Source organism: Condylura cristata, unplaced genomic scaffold (assembly GCF_000260355.1).
Source record: "Condylura cristata isolate star-nosed mole 26May11 unplaced genomic scaffold, ConCri1.0 scaffold00012, whole genome shotgun sequence".
NCBI lineage: Eukaryota > Metazoa > Chordata > Mammalia > Eulipotyphla > Talpidae > Condylura > Condylura cristata.
Window position 1 is genome coordinate 32654844 of NW_004567113.1, and position 20703 is coordinate 32675546.

The following is a 20703-nucleotide window of genomic DNA, read 5'->3' on the forward strand; positions in this document are numbered from 1 at the left end:
TTTAAGTTCTCAAATTATAAGTTGAGATACTACGCAAATGATGTTGAACCTATATTAGATTACTTCGCTCAAGTACTAAAAACTTGCAAAAGAAGACATTAAATATAAATTTTTCATTCACCTTCAATATATTTACTGCATTTAAAATGGCATACATTTTGAAGTCTAGTAAGTTCCAAATTATTCATCTTGAAATAATGAGTGTGAGAATATAAAGTTTAGTTTAACTGGTGATACAAAGTCTTTTTACTTGAAATTTTTTTTTCTTTCCTAAAAGCCCTTCTTATTTTTTAAAATTTTACTTAAACCCTTTATTGGTGCAAACAAATTAATAGACGAAGTAATTAATAGAAAATAATTACTTTAATTATTTATTATAGATGAAGTAATTAATAGAAAATAATTACTTTTAAAAATTGAAGCAAAATTACCCCCTCATCATACAGTGTTAGATACAGGGTTAATGGATTTTATAGTTGGATAAAGTCCTGTTGCTTAATTAAAACCCTATAGTTAGTGGGAAAACAGTTAAAATTTACTGCTCTTTAAAAACTGATTAGAAGATGAATGGAATAAAGTTTACTGCCTTTTTGTGTTAAAGCATATTTATTCAAAATTCCCTAGTTTTTGTTTTTTGTTTTTATCTTTTTACAAATATGGTCATTAATAGTAACCTTTGAACTTACTTGTCTAGTAACTGACATAAGTATTACAAATAGACATTAAAAGTCTTTGCTTAGGTAACAAGAAGCCAAAACTATTGAACCCACTCCATAAGAAATTAAAAATCAGTTCACAGGCTAGAAATCTGAGTGACTATACATTTTGAAGAAATGGGCCAAAGTATTGGGAAATTGTCACTTTCAACTCCTCCAGCAGAGGGCAGCATCGTGAATCCAAAAACACCAGGTCCTCCAGTAATGCCCTTGCATTATGCTGATAAGAGAGGAAAAAACCCCAGTGTTAACCAGAAGACCTACTTTCATTGTGCATTATTTCAGTTAAGAGTTGCATGTTCAAAAAACGGTTAGCAAACCTTAATTGGGGATGTACTGTAGTTAAAGTGTAAGGACAGACTGTGGAAACAATGGTTACTGAAACTTGGCTTGATGGAATCAGGTGCCCTGATTTGCATCAGTGAGCATTGACAGTCCCTCATGAGTCCCATGCAGCCAGTGGCACGCCAGCCTTGTTCTCTGAATAGTGAGTGAGATTATTTGATTTGTGGATATTCATTGCTGTCTTCCTCTTTCAGCAGGTGTTAACGATTTTATACCTGATTACCAGCCCTCCCCCATGACCGACTCAGGGCTTAGCTCAAGTTCTACCTCTTCTAGTATCAGCTTAGGAAACAACAGCACCATTTCACATCTGCACACCACTATCCTCAATGAGGTTGACATCTCAGTAGAGCAAGATGGAAAAGTCAAAACCCTCATGGAATTCATTACCTCAAGGTAACCTCGGCAGCTCTCCCCACTTCAGCAGACGTTAGCTAAGTTGTTTCTGACTCTTATCTGCAGTTGTGTGAGCCATGCTGTCTTTGTGCTATTGATTTGAAATGCAGTTTTATATTGTATAATACTTTGGAAATTATGATGTCGTCAAAGATTGTCTTTTGTGCTCACACACTCACACCTGAGGAGAGCCTTAAGCAGGACCATTGCTCAAAGAGAACACAGGCCTCTCTGCATATCTGTTCTACACTCCTAAGCTACCTTACGAATCAGTCCTTGGCTGTTTAGTTTTGATCTACCGTTTGCAAGAAGAAATTTAGATGGGAAGGACAGGGCTGGTATTCTGCAGCAACAGCAAGAACCGCAGGGACATGAAAAACCAAGTGTGGCCGGACATGTTGAATAATCTGATCTGACTGCATGCTGGGGAGGGTTTCTAGACAAGAAAACTTGAAGAATTCAAAGCAGAGAGCCACGAAGTCCAGGCCATCGGTTTAGATCTTTTATCTTTCAAGAAAGATGCCATTATTAAAAATCTTTGCACTGCCTGGGGAGGGTCCAGGCACAATTAAATGAACATATGGAGAACATCTGCCTGATGACTTATGTGGGACAAATTAGAGATGGCAGCGACCACGTGCAAGGTTTTCAAGGGCCTGTGGTATAAGAGGATTAGTCCTTATTCACCACAGTAGTGGTCTTGAGAATCAAAGACATTTTAAAGATTGGACAGAACAGACTGGACAGGACATTGTTCTGTCCCAAAGATTTCCTGTAGTTTCAGCTGGGAAGTTCTTTTCTCTGCATTTCAATATATGTAGTGTAGCCTCCACAAATTAAAAGGTTTTGACCTGTAACACATAAGCAGTAGCTAATCTTCTTTGAAAAATGTGTTACTTTTTCTGGTACCTCTCAGAGAATCTGACAGTCATGATGGAAGATTTTGAAATTTGGTATATATTTATATATTTATATATATATATAAATAAATACAACCTGGGTCTGTGTGTCTAAGCCAAAGAGTAGTAATAGACTGTGTAACAGGCTATTTTAACAACTTCTAGTACTGTTCTTTAATTGCAGTGGCATGTTTTGTATAGGTAACTGTTAATGGATGTTAAAAAGCCAGAGGAAGGACATCTGTTCTGTTTTCAGGAAAAGAGGGCCCCTGTGGAACCATGAGGATGTCTCCGCCAAGAATCCTAGCATAAAGAGCGCTGAGCAGCTAACGACATTTCTCAAACATGTGGTGTCTGTTTTCAAGCAGTCAAGCTCAGGTATCTTTCAATAAATACATGCGCTTTCAGTACAGTATTTGCTTTCAGTGAGATACAAGGTGAGGTCAAAGCTTACAATATTTAGCAGAAACGGTCGATCTGTCTAAAAGGTTAGATGGATTTTCTCTTGTTGGTGGCAACAGATTTGTTTTGGTTGAAAGAAATTAAGCTACTACTAAAAAGCAAAAATGCAGCTTGTGGCATCTTGGCGTTCTGTGTTTTCTGTGTGATCGCATGATAAAATTGCTGTCAGTTGAATAAGGGAACATTTGTTGGAATGACAGACTTTAAAATTCTTTTTTATATGGTACAGGCATCTATGATCTAAAATTCAATTCAATTCAATTTGTGAAAATCAGTAAAATTGTATATGTCTAAGCACTGGTTCTCAACTTGGAATAATCTTACCCCTCTGGGCATTTGTCAGCATCTAAAACATTTTTGTCACCATTACAGAAAAGGAGCAAGTGGTCACTGGTATCTAGATGGGTAGAGGCTAGTGGTGTCTTGCTGAATATTGTATACTGCTGGGGACATTGCTCACAGAAAAGAATAATCTGGCCAAGTCTTAGCAATGCTAAGGCTGAGAAACCCTGTTCTCAAAGGTTACTTCCCTGGAGATGAGAATTGTCATCTAAATTGCAAACTGAGTTGAAGGAAAAGAAAAATATCGACCTGTAAAATTTGAGTGCCCTGTCTAGTTTGCCTGGTTCTGTGCTGGGCTCTGAAGTTTTAGTAGTTAGACTCTGATTAGAACACATATATTTTGGAAAATAAGAACCACCTACATGTTTCCTTTATTTTTACAGAAGGAATCCATTTGGAGCACCAGCTTAGTGAAGTTGCTCTGCAAACAGCACTTTCTTGTTCGTCTCGTCACTATGCTGGGAGATCCTTTCAGATTTTCAGGGCCCTAAAACAGCCTCTTTCTGCAACTACACTTTCTGATGTTCTCGCCAGACTTGTTGAAACTGTAGGGGATCCAGGAGAAGATGCACAGGTATTTCATTTGATGCTTTCAGCAGTTACTGAACAGCTATTTGTTGGCAAGGATTCAGCTGCCAAATATGGATTGTTGCAAGTAGAACAAGGTAAAGGTCATCCAGATGCTCCCATGGGATTATTAACAGCAGGTGTTAACAAACAGGCAAAGCATTAAAGTCTTATAAGTGACATTTAGTAACATGCTAGGTGAATCAAGCAATTTTGTTCTTATCAGAGAAATCTTTACATTTATATACAACACAGGGCCCTGGATATTTCCCTGGGTTGACTACAAGGTAAAAAAGATAACAGGTTAACTTGGAATGTAAAATGAAACATTGATTTCTTCTTTTAAGACAAGTGAAATACACACTAAAGAAATTAAGTCTCTACAGAGACTTTTAATGACTGTTCTCGACACTGGGGGTTAAGTGAACTAGACAAAGTGCCTAGCTTTCTGGAGCTCGAATTCTACTGGGAAACAAGCCTTATCTGCCAGTCATATGTAACAGTTTTATGTAGTGCTGTGAAAATAAAATGGAGTAATACGTTAGAGTGATCTTTTAGATTTGACCACCTGAGGTGATTTTGAAAACATTTGTGAGCCCTGTGATAAGGCAAGGACATTACAGACGGGGAACTAGCACCAGCAAGTGTAATGATGTTGCCCCTGTTTGCAATAGACCGTTTTGAGGAACTTCCAGCAACTCATTGTAACTAGAATGTAGTGAATGGAGGCTTCCCGAGGCAGGAGGTTGATCAGGTGGGCAGGTTGAGGTTGTGTAGTCCCTGTTGAGAGGGGAGATTTTGCTCTGAACTGATGAACAACCACTGATCGATTCTGAGAGGAAGGTGATAGACATGATGTACTTTAAAAAAAAATAAATAGCTGTGGTGACTAAGTGGAACCCTGAGGGGCAAAATGAAAGCAAGGGGGCCCGTTAAAAAGGCATTACCAGAGAACAGGCTGATGGGGCAGTGGTTGAGATGTAGGGAAGCAGTGAAAGTGGAGAAAGGGAGCCCATTTTAGGACATATTTTAAAAACAGTATTTGCAAGACTCAATGGATTTAACAGTGAAAGAAGGAAACAAAGATTGCTCTTAAACTTCTGATCTAAGAAGTTCTGGGTGAACTGTGGTGCCTTTGTGGTCCATTGATTTGATTTAGTTTGATAAAGTTTCATCAACCAGTAAGGCCATGTTGCTCAATTTGTAATACTGATGTGGAATCTGTTCTATTTTCAAAACTCATTGGGAAGTCCCTGCAATTTCTTTTCCAGAATATAATTGAAATCTGCCTTTTCTAGGGATTCGTGATTGAGCTTCTTCTCACGTTGGAATCTGCAATTGATACTTTGGCTGAAACCATGAAGCATTATGATCTTCTTTCCGCCCTTTCTCAGTAAGAAATTAAATGAGGCAACCTGTACATGTGCATATGAAACTCAAGTAGCAAAATATGTTTGACTTTAACAGTATGTTGTTCTCATATTGGTAGTGAGAACTATGCCAAGAGAATCACTGGGAAATGAGCCTCCCACAGTGAAGGTGGGGGAGCCTGCCCAGGCTAGTCAGTCCCATGCTCTCCCCTGAGCCCTGGTCATCACCTGCTGTGCCACTGCTCCCACACCCAATGTCCCATTGCCCCCTCAGCAGTCCAGGCCCTCACACCTTCCACACACTGTTTTATTAAAGTCCCAGAGCTGGGTTTCCCTGGTGCTGTAGGGGTGTTGAGTCTATCTGCAGCCACTGCAGCATGAGTTCGAGCCCCGGCCAGGCAGGCCTCTCCTGTCTCCCCGCTGCTCCCCTCAACAGTGTATTTCAGTAGATCTGCCCGTTCTGTTCCCAACTCTGTCTCTGGTGAATCCTATCAACCCCTTCACCTCTGGCCTGCATCCCAGTTCTTGTGTGCACAAATAAATAAATCTTTTAAAAAATAAAAGTCCCAGAGCTGAAAGTTAAGTTACTATAGCAGAATTCTCACATTCAGTCAGACCTCATCCAACTCAAAGGAAATAGTTGGCCTCAGAAGAAAAGGATTATTGTAATATTTGTTTAGAAATGGTGGAATTCAAATTTGTTGACGCAAAGTCAGATATATTTAAGTTATTTTTCCTGTCTTAGTTACTGTTCTTCAGTGTTGCCAAGAGTAAAATGAAAGTGGCAAAAGAAGCTACTGTGTCTGCATTCACGTTTTTTCCTTTTCTTAAAGAACCTCATACCATGATCCTGTAATGGGAAACAAGTATGCAGCTAACAGGAAAAGCACTGGACAACTCAATCTAAGCACAAGCCCCATTAGTAGCAGCAACTATTTGGGATATAACAGTTATACGAGAAGTAACTCTTTGCGATTAAGTTTAATTGCTGACCGAAGAGGTGACCGGCGGCGGAGCAACACACTGGATATTATGGACGGAAGGATAAACCACAGCAGCAGTTTAGCCAGGACTAGAAGCCTTTCCTCTCTGAGAGAGAAGGGAATGTATGATGTGCAGCCCACTACTGAGCCCGCCAACCTGATGGCCACCATTTTTTGGATAGCAGCATCTTTATTAGAGTCAGATTATGAGTATGAATACCTCCTGGCTCTCAGGCTTCTCAACAAACTGCTTATCCACTTGCCTTTGGATAAATCAGAGAGTCGAGAGAAGATTGAAAATGTGCAAAGCAAATTAAAGTGGAATAATTTCCCAGGCCTTCAACAGCTCTTCCTCAAGGGTTTTACCTCAGTCTCTACACAAGAAATGACCGTGCACCTTCTCGGCAGACTCATTGCTGTTTCCAAACACACACTGGTGGACCCCTCCCAGTTGTCAGGTGATGTGAGCAGAATGGCACTAATGCTTTGCTTTTTAATGTAGTGAAATGTAAAATGAGCCCATTTGGTTTGAAATCTACTAATTTCTGTTTTCCACAGTTACAGGGTTTTTTTTGTTGTTTTTTTTTAACATGTGAAATAGCTTACATTTTTTTGCTGAAAGCAAAAAAAATTTGGAATATCTAGTATACCAAGGGGAAAAAATTGCATCCTGTGAGTCATTAAAAGCATACCTTTAACTTTTAAAATGATGTGCAATAAAATTGGTTATTGTTTGCTCTTTTTTTTTGATAGGCTTTCCTCTTAACATCCTTTGCTTATTGCCTCACTTAATCCAGCATTTTGACAGCCCGACTCAGTTTTGCAAAGAAACAGCTAGTCGAATAGCAAAGGTAAGCAAATGTTACACTGAAAGATTATACTAGAGGGAAATTTTCTGGCGTTTATCTCAAGGGGAGGAATCTCTTAAATTCGCTATCAATTCCTGTGAATTTTGCATCTAAATTTTTGTTATACATACAGAGAAGTTACATAGTCATAGTGTAAGTTACAACTGCTCACATTCAGTAAATAAAATTAGAGTAACCTTCCTCTGAGTCTGAGTCTTTTTCTGCTCTGTTTCCTTACTTTATCCTTAGCCTCTCCGTCAATTTCTAAGTCATTCACTTTATCACTGTCAAACATTTCCTGAGCCAGGCTAAGTTAGCTGCCAGAAAGACAATGATAATCAAAGTAGATAGAAACTCACTTTGCAGGCCTTATAGCAGGGATGTAATCAAGTAATCACAGTGGGAGTCTAACATGTGCAGTGTGAAGGCCAATTATTCCAAGGGCCTGTGAAGCCAAAACCTTCCTCCAGCAAGCCCTATCTAAGATGGAACTGAAGACTCGATAGGAAGAACCAAAGTAAGGTTCGGGGTAAGAAACAAAGAACAGGTTAGATAGTGATGTGTATGTATACGTGTGTATGTGTGTGTGTGTGTGTTTATGTGTGTATACGTGTGTGTGTGTGTGTGTGTTTTGTAGGCAGAGGAGACAATGAACACAGGCTCTGTGGAAGGAGAGGACATAAAATATTTTGGGATTCTGAAATTTCTTTCTCCTTTCTTGTTGGTGTCTTTTCCTCGTGCTCTTTTCTTCTTTGTTCCCTTCATCCTTTTTTCTTACATGCCTCATTGCTTCTCATTATACAGATCTGAAATGGGAATGTAGCTGTTTATATATCGTCTGCCCACATTTAAAGACTTAATTTTGAAAGAAGACAATTTTGACATTTTCATATCATGAATACTATTGTAAATACTTTCAGTCACAGTAAAATCACATATCTTGCCTTCTGCTTAAACTTCAGTGTTATTTTTTTTAATTACATTGAGTTGTGAGGAAATGTCTTTTCAGACTGAAAATGTAGTTACAAGAAGTCTTAATTTACAAGTAATAGACATACAACTGGAAACTATATGAATTGGGAGATAGAAAAGTAATAAAACATCAGGTAATCTAAGGCACTTGGGGAAGAAGGGAACACACAGAAGGGAACACACAGGTTCTCTGAAGAACTTTTATATTAGCAACTTTTTAAAAGCTGAGATTTGATTGACATGTAACATAACAGTAAAAGAAAAAAACGAGAACAGTTATAAAGACATCCACCTCCTCCATGACCCAAATTTCAAGCCCTGATAAATGCACCAAGAAAATTTGTCAAGTTACATTTATAACATGACCCAACCCAGTCAATCTCATTAATAGTAGCAAGAATAAGACCCTTTCATTATTTTGATAAATGACAAAGTATTTAGTAAGATCTCTGTTGAATCCGTCCCTACTTGTTTTTAAATAAATGAGATATAGATTAAGTCATTTTAAATGATATATTGAGCAAGAAGAGTAATTAGTTGACAGAAACATATTTTAGTTTGATTGCCTAAAACCCCACCTTGTATGTACATTAATGAGATCTAAAAGTGATAGAAGTAATTTATCTAGCTTTCATCTTAATATTCTAATGACTCATCATTAGCAAAACATTGTGACAAGAACTGTTCTAGCCCTTTAAGAGTGGCAGCTGAAATGCACTGTGTAACTTCCTGCTTGATTCTGGTGGAAGCCATTTGAGGGCCAGTGCTCCCTTGTCATGACCAAGACAAAGCACCAGAATTTCCTGCAGAGAGTCCTTGCTTTAAAAAAAATCATAATTTCTGTGAGTCAGAAATTGTTTTTTAAGTGTTTTTTTTCCTGCTGAGAACCACACAAAGGTTCCCTGTGTCTGCTTTCAGCAACCTGCAGGATGTGAATTAAATTGATTCCTTAATTATTCTCTCACTTAAACTGTAGAGAATAATTTTCTGCCATTATGTGCTTCCCTATTATGCAAATATGCCTAGTTTTGCTGTTTGAGTCCTGGGAAAACACAGAATTTCAAATTGAGACAACATTCAGAACAAATATTGTCATTTTTAGCTGTTCATTATGGCAAAAATAGTATGCTGAAAAAACTGTTATAAAATGTATTCTTTTCGGATCATATTTTAACCTGGTATTTCAGAAACTCCAAATTAAACTTAAGCCATTTGCTTTATTATAAAAATTTGCAACATATTTTCCTAGAAATTCTTTCTTTTCAAAGTAGGTCTTTAAAAAAGCATTCTTAAAAAATATATCATTCTTTGAAAATACAATTTTATCAAAATTTTTATTCTTTAGAAAAAATTCTGTTTTAAAATTTATTCTAAATTTTTAAGTTTACATTGCAAAATTAATTTTAAAATGTATTTCTGCAGAGTGGCAAATTATTTAATTTATTAAAGTAGTACGGTTATTATATTTGAATTACAAGTACAAAATCTAATTTTTTTCTCCCTGGGATTTACTTCATATGTAAAAAAAAACTATACCACGAACGCACTGCTTTTAATGATTTTATAAAAACAATTTCCAAGTACTGCGCTATTAGTGTGCACAGTCCTCATATTTTCCTGTCTCTGGCTTGACCACATGGTGAGTTGAAGTAAAAGTCAGGAATTTTAATTAGACATATTGTGGAGAGGATTTCTCCATGTCTACAAATCTTGAATCTGTGTTATACACCTGAAACTGGGGTGGTATGTCAGTTATACCTCAACTACAAGTCAATTATGTTCACCTAAAATTTGAAAAATACTTATTTTAAAAGGTAATATATTAATAAGTACTCTATACAAAACAGTAAGGTGGAAGAAGTGAGGGAAATGTAAAAAGGGCAGTCTAAAGGAACTGTCCAGGGAGCTGACTGACGTGGCCATGTGCAGCTCTGCTTTGTTCCATTTCTGCCTTGTTCAGCTGTTCCCACAGAGGCTAAGGAACATCATTCCCAGTTATTCCAACTAAGAAGGTGCACTATTTGGTCAGTAAGATTCTCCCAAACATTTATTGATTCGTATTCCGTAGTGCTGGGCCACACACACTCTCGGAAGGCAGCCCTTTAGGCAGTGGCCATTAAATGACTGGCCAAGGACCGTGAGAGCTTGAGGTGATGTCCTGTCGTGAGTTTGGGATCCCATTTACAGACTGTCCTTCACTGCAGGTGCAGGGTGAGGTCCGGTGAGGCCTTGGCAGGGCAGCTCCGTAGCCGAGGCTCTCCGTGGGCTGCTGCACTACAAGGCCCTGGCAGCTTGATGCTAGGGCGTTTCTTCAACAGCAAGCAACTCTGAAGCCCACCAGGAATTTCTGCACTGGGCCTGCCTGCTTGTGTACTGAACCACGTGTGGATTTTATAAAACAAAACTTTTTATTAACATAAAATGATGTATAAAGCCATGCCCGGGGTCTTTCCCACAGGCATTTTCCAAGAGCACCAACCCGAAACACACCCGTAGTAATCCCCCTCCCGTCTCTTCAGTTACTCTCTTTTAAGGATGCCTGGTGCTTTTTTCCTCCTCTCTTAAACTTCTCAATATTGAGGGAGAATGTCACAAAGCTCCAACAGACATCTAAATTATTAAATACACTGAGTATGGGAGCAAACTTGTGCCTTTATTTTAGATGAGTGAAATAACTTTGTTTTTTAGGTTTGTGCAGAAGAGAAGTGCCCAGCGCTTGTCAACCTGGCTCACATGATGAGCTTGTACAGCACGCACACCTACTCCAGGGACTGCTCCAGCTGGGTCAATGTCGTGTGTCGGTACCTGCACGACTCCTTCTCGGATACCACGTTTAACCTTGTGACTTACCTTGCAGAGGTAAGCTTTTCTTAAAATGAGAGAGGGTGCCTTTTTTAACCAGCCCATGGCAAAATCATAATGTAGACTTATTTCCCAAAGCAATTATGATGCTAATTGTGAGACTGAGTATAGGTAACATCTCTGTTTAAAGAAAAATAGAGATAATTCCAAATAGAGAGAATTGCCCCTCCCATTTTAGTGTTTATTTCTTTATGTACTGTCTTTAAGTATTTAAAATTAAAAATGAGATTATTTTGGATGCATTTCCTCCTTGACTTGTGATTAAGTGACAAAGTGCAAAATAGGCTGTTTTTATTTGTTTCTTAATATGAAATATGATTTAAAGACTACAAATGGAATTAAAAGAAAAAAGCTACCCTGGAATAGTATAAAATGTTAATATTTGTTGAAGAAATGCCTGCATGCTTAGAAAAGTAGCTTACCAAACCATAAAGAACCTCAAAATAAATTGCTTACTAAAATGTCTGTCAGTTTATAAGTAGATGATACTTTGTTTCATAAAACATTACCTCTAGAAATTAGACCGAACACTATGTAATCTCAGAAGAAGAAATTAGCCATAGCTCAGATGCTTTAAATTACTGCTAATCCTGGTTCACCTTAGCTAAATCACTGCACATAGGCTGTTTCCAGGCTGCTGTGAGTTGGGTGGGCCGCTGCCATCAACCTTAGACTGAAGCGAGTGCTGGCGAGGCTCTGCTGGTGCTCCCGACCACAGGAAGCAGGTCACCAGGTTTATCCTGAATTGGAACAGTTGGGTGAAAGTCCACAAAAAGCAGGCCTGACCTCCTCAGTCAGGACTTCGGTGCCAGAGACCAGCTTCACTTCCACAGCACTGCTGCCCTGGAGAGCCAGGGGCCTGTCGTGCACCAGGCTGAGTGGTAGTTTCCATTCCAGAGGACATGCTGGGCCCTAAGTGTCACTCTCCTTACTGTGAGTTAACCTGGTTGCATGAGTAATAATTTGCGAGTTAATCACAGCAGTACTGAAAGCTAGTTACATGTAGTTGAATTCACATATCCAGAAGAAAGAATCCGTTGGCAATATTGGGCATGTCCCTATCCCGAGAGCTGCCCTCAAATGTAGGCAAGCTTCAGGGCAAGCTAGTGGTTTGATGATGGCGCTGAGTCAAATGTGCCCTGGGCTGGTGGCCGGGATAAGCTGGCGCTGCTCAGATTCTTGCTGAAGGGAGATTGCTCAGAATTTGGATTCAGGCTGTCAGATCCTGGTTAGGGGACTTGAAGCAAGTTCACTGTAACTCTGAGATCTGGCCTCTTAACCTGTTCAGTGGGGACCAGAGTGTTCACCTGAACCCCGTCTGTGCTGTAAGCTGTGGTCCTCCTGTCATGACAAATCCAACAGCTGCCTGTCCATGCCCCTTCCTGCTCTGGGGAATGAAGGTGCCGCAGCTGACCCTCCTGATGGTGTTGCCATCAGGATTCTGTCACTTAATGAACTCTCATTTTTTAAGAAAAACCACTTTGGTCTACTCCAGCATTCCCTGGCCTCAGCCTATCCGTGTTTTTAGAGGACACCCTTGGTCTGTGTACCCAGAGGGGTCAGGATTGGCCAAATCTGAGTAGAGCCATGGTCAGTGAGAACCACAATGCCCAGTCACGTGTCCTTTTCTTCCGTTCTCAAAAAAAAAAGAAATTAAAAAAACAATTGTTCTATAACCTGCATAAGAAAAATGTTGACTAATTTATTTTTTTTAAAAACTAAGGCTCAGGCCTTCCCTGGTGGCACAGCGGGTTAAAAGCACAGCACCAAGAAGCTAAAACCACTTCAGCATGTGTTCAGTCCCTGTCCCAGAGGTGACCACATGGCGCGGCAGACCTCTCCTGACCCGCCCACTGCTCCCCTCAGCAGTGTACTTCATCCATCTGCCTGCTTTGCTCCCCACTCTGTCTCTGGTGAAGCCTCTCGCCACCCCTGAGCCTCTGGCCTGTACCCCAGTTCTGTATGCACAAATAAATAAATCTTTAAAAAAACAAAACTAAACTAAAGCACAGAGTGGCAAAGAAAATTGTCCAAGATCACATAGCTAGTAAGTGGCTGGAGTGAGTGGCTAATGGTAGTTCCTTCCTTGGTGAAGGTGGTGTAGGGTTTTTTTCTCTGAACCTAAATAAATAAGTAAATTAGGTAGGCTAAAGGAGACAGTAAGGTGAAGATGGAAAACAATTCTCGGGCAGGAACAATAGTAGGCATTACCTGTATTTTTTTTTTTTTTTTTGACCTTGAAACTTAAAATCTAGACTTTGTTAACCTAACCACAAATTTACAGGGTAAATCTATTAGGGTTTTCAATGTCTTGACTATAAATAGTGAATTTTGTTTAATCTGACTAATGTATACCTTTTGCTGTTTTAGCTGTTAGAAAAAGGATTGTCCAGTATGCAGCAGTCGTTGCTGCAGATCATCTACAGTCTTTTGAGTCATGTTGACCTCTCAGCTGCACCAGTGAAGCAGTTCAATTTGGAGATCATAAAGATCATTGGCAAATATGTGCAGGTACATGAACATGAACCTTAAGTCTAGAAGTGTCATGTCAGGACAAGTTATTATCACAAATCAGAGGGACCCTAAGGATCCAGAATAGGAAAGTGGTTAGAAAAACACACGTTTTCGGGAATATTTGCAATGGGGAAGTAAAATAGTTTACAGAGTGCCAAGGAGGCACCCTGACTGTGGGTCCTCAGCAGTGTGCTCACTTGCAGACACCACTTAAGTCCAGGGTCCCCAACAGGGCTTACCAAGCAGGAGCTGGGAGAAGGGAAAGGTTTCTGGGGCAGTCCCAAGCAGAGCCACTCGTTCCCAGGGTGCCGTCCCATCACCGAGTGCCTGGAGCTGGCGGCATGTTGGTCAGTAGTTCCCCAGGGTCCAGCTCACAGTGGTAGCTGCAGGTGCGTACAGGTGGGGCTGCTGAGTTCCCCCCAGGTCCCCAGCAACAGTCTGAAGGGCAGGTTGGACAGCACCAGATGCTGGACTGAGCCACGATGAATTCAAAGGCGCCGTAGGTGGTGCCAAGGAACCAGCAGAGGCCAGACCGTGCTCATTGCGGATCGCTGGTGCCAGTCAGCACCCACTCTTTGTAGGCAGTTGGTGTAAACCAAAAGCACAGCTCTTTGCGATACGGGGCCGAGGCTTAGGTAGCTCCCTACCAACGATGCCAGAGGCAAGCCTGCAGGCAGGCGAGGCAGCTGGGTCTCTGAAGGTCTTGCTAGGTCTGGAAGTAGCTGGTGTCACTAGCTAGCTGGTGTCTACGGGGGCTCATGAATCTTGGGGGACATTGTTACTGTGTTCTTTCCTTTGTAGTGCAGATCCTCTATTAAGTATCTCAAAGTTACAATGAATAACTTAAAACAAGTTTTTGTGGAAACAATATTTTTATTGACTGCAGAAGTGTATACCAATTTTCTGTTTTCACCGTGTAACACATGTCTGTTGTTTGTTAAACCAGAGTCCCTATTGGAAGGAAGCCCTGAACATATTAAAACTGGTGGTGTCTCGCTCTGCTAGTCTTGTTGTGCCCAACGACATCCCCAAGACCTATGGAGGAGACATGGGTTCTCCTGAAATATCCTTCACAAAGATTTTTAATAATGTCTCGAAGGAGTTGCCTGGGAAGACCTTAGATTTTCATTTTGATATATCTGAGGTAAGATACTTGGAAATCGATGTAGTTGCCCTCATAGAAATTTTCCTTTGTTTATTTCTTTAATCTCATTCAGCAAGCATTGATTGAGTTCCTGCTGCTGTCAGTGCTATGAAAACAAGGTAGGGGTGGGGTAAACGCCTACTCAGGAAGCTTACAGTCTCTTGGAGAAATAGGCAGGTAAACAATGTTGAGTGCTTGGGTACGAGTAGTGAGACCATGACAGGAATATAAAGCATATGCATCTAATCTGATGTGAGCTAAATGTTGAAAGGTAAGTTATGCCAGTCAGCTATACAGAAGCTTGGGAGAGAAGAGTAAATCAAAAGGCAGCATGGGGAGCCCTCCCTGGTGATGCAGTGAGTTAAAGCGCAGCACTATGAAGCTGTCGCAACCACTGCAGCACAAGTTCGATCCCCGGGCAGGGAGGTGACCCGCATGGCACAGCAGACCTCTCCTGTCTCACTCGCTGCTCCCCTCAGCAGTGTACTTCATCAGTCTGTCTGTTCTGTTCCCCACTCAGACTCTGGTGAGTCCTCTCACCACCCCTGCACCTCTAGCCTGTACCCCAGTTCTGTATGCATAAATAAATAAATCTTTAAAAAAAAAAAAGTTTTCAAAAGAGACTGAGGGAAAATCTTGACAGGCTTTGATGGGAAGGAGAGGAGGGGCTTAGGACAATTGCTTTGACAGTGGGATGGATGTTGGTGCCAGCCAGAAAAATACAGGCAGAAGATCTTAGCGTGGAAAGAGAGGGTGTGACAGGCTTTGTGTTGGCTTCAGTAACTCTGAAGTGTGATACCCCTAGTAATGGAATTGACCAGCAGGGAATTGGATTTGAGATCTGATGTTTTAGATCTGTCTGCTGGTCCTCTCAGCAATATACTTCATCAGTCAGCCTGTTCTGCTCCCCACTCTGTCTCTGGTGAATATCCTCTCACCACCCCTGCACCTCTGTTCTGTACCCCAGTTCTGTATGCACAAATAAATCTTAAAAAAAAAAAAAGCGGGGCATGTTTGGGGACAGTAACAAATAACAATTTCAGGGTTTTCAGTGCATCAGTGGTTGCTGAAATCATTGATGGAAACACAAGGCTAAAATGAACTTCTGAAGCCCAAGATTTTAGGGCTGGACTGAGACAAGACCAACCAGTCCATAGCCCTGACTGTTACATATTGCAAACTTCACGTGAAGAATTTTGACCCCTGCTGGGAATCCCTTTTTTTCCTCCAGCATTTAAGCCCACACTCCCAGAGGCCCTCCTGCCACTGAAATTGGCTTTAACAAGCAAAAGGTAGAATTTTTCAAGAGGCAATTTATTCAACTATTGCAGGGGAACTGAGAAAAATGAAAACTAAGATCTAGTCACTTTTTCATTGATTTAGATGATACAGTTTTTTTTACATAATACAGCTGGAGAAAAATTTTTCAGTCTTATCTTCAAATTTATCTAAAGCTTTGTAGGTTGTTTTCTTTCAGAGAGAAAGCTATAACTAATTTTTTAGTTACTATCATCCAAGAATTGCTAACATGAAATCCATAGCATGGGAATATGATAGAAACTTGGCTTTCCCTCCTTCTGAGTGAAATTGATGTAAACAAGGGTTTGCTTGAATATTCTACAGAAAGGTAGCATTGTGTGCCAGTGCATGGGGCCCTCCCTGGTGGCGCAGCAGGTTAAAGCACAGCACTAAGACGCTAAAGCCACTTCAGCATGAGTGCGATCCCCACCCCCAGAGGTGATCCACATGGCACGGCAGACCTCTCCTGACCTGTCTGCTGGTCCCCTCAGCAGTATACTTCATCAGTCAGCCTGTTCTGCTCCCCACTCTGTCTCTGGTGAATATCCTCTCACCACCCCTGCACCTCTGTTCTGTACCCCAGTTCTGTATGCACAAATAAATCTTAAAAAAAAAAAAAAAAGCGGGCATTTTTGGGAACAGTAACAAGTTTTGCTTTGCTGAGTCCTCTGTGCAGGAGAACACAGTGAACCTTGAGGTTAAGGAAATAAAGGGATTTAAATGGCATGCAAATGCACTAGAAGACTACTTCCAATGCAAATTCAAAACACTTAAGGAGGCTGAATGAGTTAATCCAAAAATGAGTTTTGGATTATCACGATTTTTACTGACATCAATTTTGGGATTATTATACATTATATTTTTAGTGAGAAGCCCGAAAGTTCTCTTCCTCTTTGGAGTTGTTACTTATTTTGAATATCTACAAAAGCACATTATTGAAGCATAGTTAATAGTATGCACTGGAAGAAACACCAAAATGTTAACAGACTTTAATTCTGAGTGGTGATACTAAAGCAGTTTTAGTTTTATATTTTCTGAACTTTCAAAAGATGTATTTTATAATCATGAGAGGAAAGATAGAGGTGGTGGTTTTCAAAAAAGTGTATCTAAATTTAAATAGGAATGGGTTCTGATAGTGTCTTCAGAGTCTTGTTTCCCATACAGTGAAATCTTGTGATTAAAAATAGACATCACTGTGGATTTTTTCATTTTTAACATCTATCTCATGCTACTAGTCTTTCTTCTTTGGCTATTTTCTGTTTGTGTGTATGAATTCCATCACGATCACACTGCTCGCCTTCTTACATTAAATAAATATTTGAGTTAAAAGCAGTGGCATCTTGTTTCTGTCTAGACCCCGATTATTGGAAATAAATATGGCGATCAGCATAGCGCAGCTGGAAGAAATGGGAAACCCAAAGTCATTGCTGTCACTAGAAGTACTTCTTCAACTTCCTCTGGTTCTAATTCTAACGCTTTGGTCCCTGTTAGTTGGAAAAGGCCACAGCTATCTCAGGTACGTACAAGAACATCAAAACTGGCCATGCGTGGGCTAAAAGAATCAATTTTGCTGTCTGAAAATGTGAGGGTTTGTCTCATCATTAACCCAACAATTGACCTTCTCTTTCTCTAGCGAAGAACCAGAGAAAAGCTAATGAATGTGCTCTCTCTCTGTGGCCCAGAATCCGGCCTCCCGAAGAACCCGTCGGTGAGTAACCACAGAAGCTCGTGCAAACTCAGGTTTTAAATATCATGTCATTCTATGAGTGGCAGGTGTTCTGTCCCCTAGCTTGCCTTTTCCAACTTATCTGACTCTTGGTATTCACTGAGTGAAAAAAAAATACTGGGCAGCGATGCTAACTAAGCTTGCACCCAGCTAGAACACAGCACGAAGACCAGACGGAAGCTCTGGCGTGGTCCATAGAGGGGGCCTCCAGGGTGCTCAGAGCGGCCCTCCCTGTAGCAGCAAAGCTGACGATGGCTTGTTTGTTGTTGGGTCAGGTTGTATTTTCTTCTAATGAGGATTTGGAAGTTGGTGACCAGCAGACTAGCCTGATTTCCACCACCGAGGACATAATTCAAGAGGAAGAAGTAGCTGTGGAAGATAATAGCAGTGAACAACAGTTCGGTGTTTTTAAGGATTTTGACTTCTTAGATGTTGAATTGGAAGATGCAGAGGTAAGGATGGGGCTGTCGAGGGTGAGGGTTCAGGCTGGGTGCAACTGCTTGAGAGTGAAGGGTTTGACCCAGCGGGTCTTTCCTTACTAAAGGCAATGTCAGGCCACTGAAAAGGTAAACATCTCAATTGAAAGTAAGTGGGATAGGTTCCATTAGTTAGTAGCATATAATCCTGAAATAAAAGAGGGACATGCAATTTTTTTATATTTAAAAATATAAAGTATAAAATTAATTTCTGCAAAGTGTTTTTTTTTTTAAAGTAGGGTCTGCTTAGACATAAATGGTCTGCTACAAACTACAAGCAAATGAATGTGCAGCCAAATAGTAAAACACTTACTGAAATTTATCAAGCTCTATAGAGGGTAGCACCCATACTAAATGAAGGCCTTGGCTGTCCAGGACTGACATAGTTCCTGTGACATCCTTCACCACTTTTTAACAGTGCCGCCAGCTCTCCCAAATATCTTTTTCTTTTTTAATAGTTTATTTTTACATCATTTGGTGCATTTTCCCATCTCAGTTGTAATCCCCTTGGGCTTCCCATCACCAAATAGCCCGTGTGCCATCCCCATAGTCCAGTGCATTTCCCTCCCCCCAGTTTTTTATCCCATTCCTCACTCTACCCCCATAAAATGTCTCTGGTATATGGCTGTTCATTATTATTATTATTATTTTCTCGCCTGGTCCATTATACTTCTGCTATGAGTGAAACCATCCAGTATTTTTCCTTTTCTTTCTCACTTATTTCACTAAGCATGATCTTTTCCAGCTCCATCCATGTTGTTGCCAAAGGCATGTTTTTTTTTTTTTTTTTTTGGTTGCTGAGTAATATTCCATTGTGTATATGTACCACATGTTTTTAATCCGGTCATCTACTTTTGTCTCCCAAATATCTTGTTTCATTTGATACCCAAAGGCTTTCCTCTCAGCTGATTTGGTTTAGATTAAATTGATACTTGGGACAGTTACTTTCTAAATGGAAAAACTGAACTCAAACAGATTTGTTAACTCACAATCCTGAGCTGAGCCACAGTTGTAACTTGCTTAGGTGAGGCCTCTGCCAGTCAGCTTACCTCAGACCCCAGCAGGACAGTGGCCTCGGCACAGCAGCAGCACCCAGAAATGCCCTCCCCTGGGGGGAGAGTTGCTCTCCTAAACTCTTTCAACAAATTTCTTGTCACATCTCCTCGGCCCAGGGTAGGGTAGTTGCCACTTTCTGGAGCAATCACTGTAACAATGAAAATCTTAACCTATTTGGAACCTATTCTTGTAGCTGAGGCTACTTCCCTCACTTACAGTCTCCAAAACCTAAGCCGATGTCACGTAGGTTGAAACAAAGGGTTTATTTTAAAATTGTTGGCAACATCTGTATGTGAGAGCCCCAATGAGTTTTATCAAGTATCTATACCTTGTTAGCAGGATACTTCTCCAAAGAATTTAAAATCACCCCCATACCCCCTCTCTTTGGGCTGTTTCCTTTGGCTTTCATGGAAGGTGGAAGAATGAATGTGATGAGCTGTGCTGGTCACACCTCCAGCGGCCACTAAAGGCCAGCGAGGGCAGGCCTCCTCTAGGCTGCAGCTTCCCTGAGAAGCGACAGGAGGGGGGTGGGTCTCAGTGAGCAGGTGCCATCACGCCAGCCTGGGGTTGTGCAGTCTCCCCTGGGCGTCGCCTTGTGCACAGCACTTGCTGGGGGCCCAGGACAGCTTTGGTCAGTGCCTTGTAGGGAGGTGGCTTTGAAGCATTCGTCACTGTTCTCCTAGTTGAAGTCCTACTTACACACGCCCTTAAAATAAGTTTCAGTAACGTACATCTTTATGGTATGAGTTTCCATTCTCTTCTTTTTGTTTACGTTTCCCCCTAAAAGGGCAAATCACCGCCCTCTAAAATTGAGTCCACGTTCAGTTTGAAAATCTTGTTAAAGGAACTAGGGCTTGGACGATCTGACAAGAAAGTGTGGGGGTTGAACAGAGCTGCTTCTTACCTCAAGGGTCTGAGCAGCTTCTAAATCCCTGTGCAGTTACTTGTACTTTTCCTTTCCATATTTAAAATTTCTAAAGTCAGTCTTTTGACATTTTAGCATCGGTAAGGTTATTTCTAGTTTGCCTATTTAAAAAAACAACCGCTTTTAGGTTTGTTCAGTACTCTAAAATGTTTGTAGTAATAAATAAGGTTTGACTCAGACCTTAGTCAGAATAAATTAAAGGAGCCTAGTGTAGTCTGCCTTTAGTTTAAGTCATAGTAATTTGGGGAAGGTGGTGCTAATTTATGCCTCATAATTATGCCACTTCCAATTATAATGTCATTCTAAGGCATAGATAAAGTTTTGCTAAAGTATTACAACAAAAAACAATTGAACAAACTGGTGCTGACCCCCCGCCCCCCCGCCCCCAACATCTTTAGAGCCCACAATGGGTTGATTTATTTACCAAGTATTCATTGAGGGCAGGGGAACCTATTCCTGTAGCTATAATTCCATAACAATACCTTACACTACATGAGAACATTTGAAATATATCAAGGAGGGTAGCTTTCCAGACTCTGACTTGCAGAAACTTGATCTCAAATGCCCTGAGAAACAAGGGGCAGTCTAAGGAGCGCACAGGCGGAGCCCGGTCACCTTCTCACCAAGAGCAGCTCTGGTTTGGTTTTGCACAGCTGATGCCCATCTTAAGCTTCATGTGAAATAAGTTATTCCTCTGCTTTATTTTGTAAAAAATAAAAAAGTAAAAAGACTTAAAAAGCTCTACTCTAGCCAATTCCCTCGAGTAAAGGAATACAAATGAATCACATCATGTTGGCCAAT

At 40.7% G+C, this 20703-nt stretch overlaps 1 protein-coding gene across 5 annotated transcripts in view; it reads left to right on the forward strand.

Moving 5' to 3' along the window:
- Window positions 1–20703, forward strand: part of FRYL (FRY-like) — a 112690-nt gene that overhangs the window by 71214 nt on the left and 20773 nt on the right. For 3 of the 5 annotated variants that reach the window (XM_012724184.1, XM_004681303.2, XM_012724186.1), the window contains exons 39-50: window positions 1256–1457; window positions 2613–2734; window positions 3544–3734; window positions 5026–5120; window positions 5931–6538; window positions 6834–6931; window positions 10589–10759; window positions 13133–13273; window positions 14223–14420; window positions 17074–17235; window positions 17353–17427; window positions 17721–17897. In XM_012724184.1, the coding sequence (XP_012579638.1) occupies window positions 1256–1457; window positions 2613–2734; window positions 3544–3734; window positions 5026–5120; window positions 5931–6538; window positions 6834–6931; window positions 10589–10759; window positions 13133–13273; window positions 14223–14420; window positions 17074–17235; window positions 17353–17427; window positions 17721–17897 (2240 nt within the window). The remainder of the gene's footprint in view (window positions 1–1255; window positions 1458–2612; window positions 2735–3543; window positions 3735–5025; window positions 5121–5930; window positions 6539–6833; window positions 6932–10588; window positions 10760–13132; window positions 13274–14222; window positions 14421–17073; window positions 17236–17352; window positions 17428–17720; window positions 17898–20703) is intronic. The other 2 variants (XM_012724185.1, XM_012724187.1) reach the window with 1 other exon arrangement.